This window comes from Nestor notabilis, unplaced genomic scaffold (assembly GCF_000696875.1).
Source record: "Nestor notabilis isolate BGI_N333 unplaced genomic scaffold, ASM69687v1 scaffold17624, whole genome shotgun sequence".
NCBI classification, from domain to species: Eukaryota; Metazoa; Chordata; class Aves; order Psittaciformes; family Psittacidae; genus Nestor; species Nestor notabilis.
The window spans coordinates 5,927-10,520 of NW_009925377.1; the positions used below are offsets into that span (position 1 = coordinate 5,927).

Consider the following 4,594-nt stretch of genomic DNA (forward strand, 5'->3'; position numbering starts at 1 on the left):
AGAGCAGCAGTGATGTGTATGGCTGGAGCTCAGCTGATGGTTCTGCTCTTCTCTTTTTCTGCAGGTCGTGCTGCCAGGCCTTCCTTGCAGAGCTGACACCCAGGGGCTCTTGGACACCAGTGGGTGCTTTGGAGCCTCATGCCAGCTTGACGTGTGCAGGACACAGGTGGACGGGGACAAGGCTGGAGATGGGGTGTTTGTGAGCACCTTGGCACTTGCCATGCACCCAACAGGGTCAGTGGACAACAGCTTCTCCCGCTCTGCTGTGCAGACCCTCTCCCGGAGCCACTGCCGCAACATCAAGCAGAAGATCTCCCAGTGGGAGGGGAGGACACGAGGGTGCTGCAGCAATGAGAAACAGCAGCTGAAGGACTTTGGAGTAAAGTATGACTCTAGCTGCGACGCTGTACCCAGAGCGAAGACAGAGCACGCGGAGGAGGACAGAAGGACTGGGTCCAAAGATCCAAAGAGCCTGGGCTTGGACTTCAGGGAAGATGCGCGGGGCTGCTTGCAGACTGATGACTCTGGTGACCTCAAGCGCTGTGCATACAGCTTAGCTTCCCAAGCCAAGGAGAAAGGAGAGTTGCAAGCTGGCCTCCTTGACCCAGAGGCAAGACTGCCCCCAGGGAACTTCTACACCTCACAAGCTCTCTGGAGGAGAGTAGATCCCCTTCTGCCTGGCAAAGCCCCATCAGTTCCCTTGGACCTTCCGAGGAAGCGAGGGAGCTGTGGCTCCACAGAGAGGGAACTTAAAATCAAAGGAGCAGAATCTCTCTGCAGGGCAGAGAGGAGCTTGAAAAACATTTACTCTGAGGCTGAGGGGCAGGAGGAGGTCCCACCACCTCCTCCTGCTGTCCCACCACCCAAGCCCCGCAGGACTTTCCGCTATCTTGCAGAAAAGGGTGCTGGAAGCTGTAGTGATGCCAGTGCTACCAGGGAAGCTCCCCTGCAAAAGCAGCATGGAGCAGACTTGGTGTCATCCTCTAACAATCCTGAGAAGAGAATAGCCAGCAGGAGGATCAGAGGGAGAACCCAGAGGTACAGCGATTCATCTCTCGTGTCTCCTTAAATCAGTTTCTAGATGGGTTCTGACAGCTTGCTTGCCACAATGTCTTTGTGCAAGTGCTAGTACTGGTGATGCATCTGTTGATGGAGAGAGGATATTTCTGGATGAAAGTATCCCCTTTCCAGCATTGCATATGCACTGCTTTTGCTGCTGATAATCACAGAATCATAGAATCACAGAAGCTTTTGGGTTGGAAAGGACCTTGAGATGATCCAGTTCCAACCCCTGCCATGGGCAGGGATGCCTCACACTAGACCATGTTGCCCAAGGCTCTGTCTAGCCTGGCCTTGACCACTGCCAGGGATGGAGCTTTCACCACTTCTCTGGGCAACCTGTTCCACTGCGTAATAATCTTGCAGAGAAGGCTAAAAGCTCCAAACAGATGTCAGTCCCATACCCTAAGGTGTGGGACTCAACAGAGTTGAGTGACAATATGCTGGTCCCATGGCGGGTGCTGCCTGCTTCTTGCCCTGAGCTTGGCCTTAGCTGCAGTTTGTGGGTTACAGAACAGCTTTCTCTTTGTGCAGTGTGGCTGCTAAATGTTCCAGCTTTCCTGCTGCAGCAGGTTTGCCTCTTCTTCCCTTTTTCCCATCCATAGGTCCCTGTTGCAGAGTAAAAAAACCTCTGAGCTAGCTTGATGCTAGTTCTGCTTGCAGAGGAGCTGCCTCGGGCGGCTGTGCTCGCAGGGGGTGAACATGATAGGTGGGGATGTGGCTAGGACTCCTGAAGCCTCCTTTCACCATGGCAAAGCGTGCAGCAACAGCCCAGGTTTTTATGATGATGGGCTAAAATCCCTGCCAGCTCCTTTGTGATCTCTGTGCCATGAGTTTGAAGTGGCGGCCAAGCGTATGAGAACTGAAGCTCAGGAACGTGATAACACCCTTCAGAGGAGCAGTAGGTGAGCTCCAGAAAGCAGTGCCCTAATTCTGAGGACTGCTGCAAGTGCTTAGTCTGCAAAGCATGGTTTGGGTTCTTGCGTCTCTGACAGGACGGGACTCGTGATACCTGCTTGAAGTGTGCTTGGCCATGGAGCCTCGAACTTCAAGTTTAAGTTAGAAATCTCCCAGAGTAAGTGAGTAGGACTCACTTGGTGTGCTGGGTTTGGCTGGGATAGAGTTAATTTTCCTCCTAGTAGCCTGTGTGGTGCCTGTTTTGGGTTTGTGGTGAAAACAGCATTGATAACACACCAGTGTTGTAGCTCTTGCTGAGCAGTGCTCACACAGCCTCAAGGCCTTTTCTGCTTCTCACGCTGCCACACCAGTGAGCAGGCTGGGCAAGAAGCTGGGAGGGGACACAGCCAGGACAGCTGATCCCACGTGAGCCAAGGGGTGTCCCACACCATTATGATAAAAGCAATGAATACTTAGGGAAGAAGGAGAAAAGGGGGGACATTTGGAATTACAGCTTTTGTCTTCTTGAGTCACTGTTGTGTGTGATGGTTCCTGGAGATGGCTGAACCTCCTTGCTAAGGAGAAATAGTGAATGAATCCCTTATTTTGCTTTGCTTGTGTGTGCAGCTTTGGCTTTACCTATTGAACTGTCTTTATCTTGCCCCAAGTGTTCTCTCACTTTTACCCTTCTGCCTCTCTCCTCCATCCCACTGGGTGGGAGCAAGTGAGCAGCTGTGTGGGGTGAGCTGCCTCCTGGGCTTAAACCTCAGCACTTGGAAATGAGAGGCCAGAGTGAAGCATCCCTGTGCTTGGTGGCCCCAGGGAGGATCATACTCTCTGTGGACTGGAGACAGCAATTCACTGGTACATGCAGTTGCCTTTAGAAGGAGTTACACTGGTTTTCCTCTAGGAAATCTTTTGAGTTTGAGGACATCCAGGGCTTCCGCAACCGGATGGCAACCACCAAGTCCCACAGGCTTCAAGAAGAGACAAATGGCACTACAGGATCCAGGCTTGTCTACACACAGTCAGAAGACAACATCTACGAGGACATTATCTGTATGTGCCTGTGCTACTGGGGGATGCACTCACTTTATTTAAGGGTAGTGAATTTGCTGGGGAGGGAGGAGTGAAGATGAGAATGCATTGAGGCCCTTTCCAGCTCTGTGACTTTTGAAGTCTTCCCCATCTGGGGTTCTTTGTCGGTGTTAGTAACTGTCTGCATGTGAACAGCCTGATTTCAGATGTCATGGAAGAGCCCTACAGTGGCCTGTGCTAAACTGATTTATCAGCTCTTCAAATGCTTTGCTCGAGTGCTGCACAGAGATCAGTGTGAACACTGTCAAAATCAGCTACTTTGCAATAGAGCTACTTTCTCTGCAATGGTAGAAGTGTCTTGTCTTGCTGAATCCATGCACAGTTTGCCAAGTTGATGGCAATGGGTTAGAAGGGTCTTTAAGTGGTAGGAACCTAACCCATCTCAAACCAAGTCTCTCTCAGGCCCTGTTAAAGCTTGGCAGGCAACTGCACCCTGTCCCTGCTTTCATCACTTGCAAGAATGTAGGACTTATGTCCTTTCCTAAATCCCCTAAAGCCCAATGCTTTTCCAGGTCCTGCAAAAGAGAACCCGTATGAAGATATCAGAGCGCTGCCTTTACCCCTCTGGAAGGTCCCATCTGTCTGGAAGCTGCCGCCCCCCCGGAGCACCAGTAGGGCTCCCAAGGTAGGATGAGGGCATTAAGTTGTCATGTCTTTACAGAAAGTCATCCTCACCAGGGCCCTGTTTGTGCTCTGCCCTGGCCCCACATTCCCTACTGCTACATCATTGGTTTTCCTTGGCTTTTATTGTTTATTATTAATGTAAATGATAATGCACAACCGTGGCAATGGCAGTTGATTAAGCTGCTAAGGAGCAAAAGAATAGGAACAAGAGAGGGTTGATGAGATGCTCGAGTATGTGGGGTGGGATGGAGAGCTTGGTAGAGCAGGAAGCTGCAGGAAGTTTGTCATTTATAATCTGACTCCTTGGGCCAAAGCTTAATCCTATGCTTAATCATCTCTTCTGTTGCTGTTTTCTAGCCTCCCCCAAAACCTCCCTTCCTCAGTCGGAAGACTCTTGAGCCAAAGCCCTTCCAGTCAAGTTTCCAAGGGAAAATGGTGAAGGACACATCCCTGCCTGTCACACTGTCTGAGTGGAAGCTGTTCCGAGCAGTTGAGGCTGCCAGCAGGAGAAAGAACTTACCCTGGGTGAGATTTAAGTGTGCAGTGTTACTTCTTGCATGGCATTTCACAGTCTTGCTGCTTTGGCTAAGCACCTTCCAAGTGCTTTGTAAGTGGTCATGGCAGGTGAATGCTGGTTGGCACTGCTGTGTGTGTGGACAAGTGAACCTGCTCAAACCATTCCCCCTCCAAGTAGCAGGGCAGGTATTTGGGGATCAGAAACCAGAGTGTCAGTTCTAGCTGGGGCAGCGGTGGTTTTGTTGGCCAACAATCTGCAAATGGAGTACTGGGTGCTGGCGTGGACGTCAGTGCTGTGTGTGAGTACGAGCTCTTCCTTGTGCTTTGTCATTTAAGCCTTGTTGCTTGTGCTTCCAAGAAGTGTAGTGATGCTGGGTTTGTGCTGAATGTGGAGCAGGAA

The 4,594-nt window shown here is 51.0% G+C and overlaps 1 protein-coding gene across 1 annotated transcript in view; it reads left to right on the top strand.

Annotated features, from left to right (window-relative positions):
• The first annotated feature begins 220 nt into the window (after positions 1 to 220).
• Positions 221 to 4,594, top strand: part of DENND2C (DENN/MADD domain containing 2C) — a 16,866-nt gene continuing 12,492 nt past the window's right edge. The window contains exons 1-4 of the mRNA XM_010013038.1: positions 221 to 1,038; positions 2,867 to 3,015; positions 3,567 to 3,679; positions 4,036 to 4,203. Coding sequence (XP_010011340.1) covers positions 221 to 1,038; positions 2,867 to 3,015; positions 3,567 to 3,679; positions 4,036 to 4,203 — 1,248 coding nt within the window. The remainder of the gene's footprint in view (positions 1,039 to 2,866; positions 3,016 to 3,566; positions 3,680 to 4,035; positions 4,204 to 4,594) is intronic.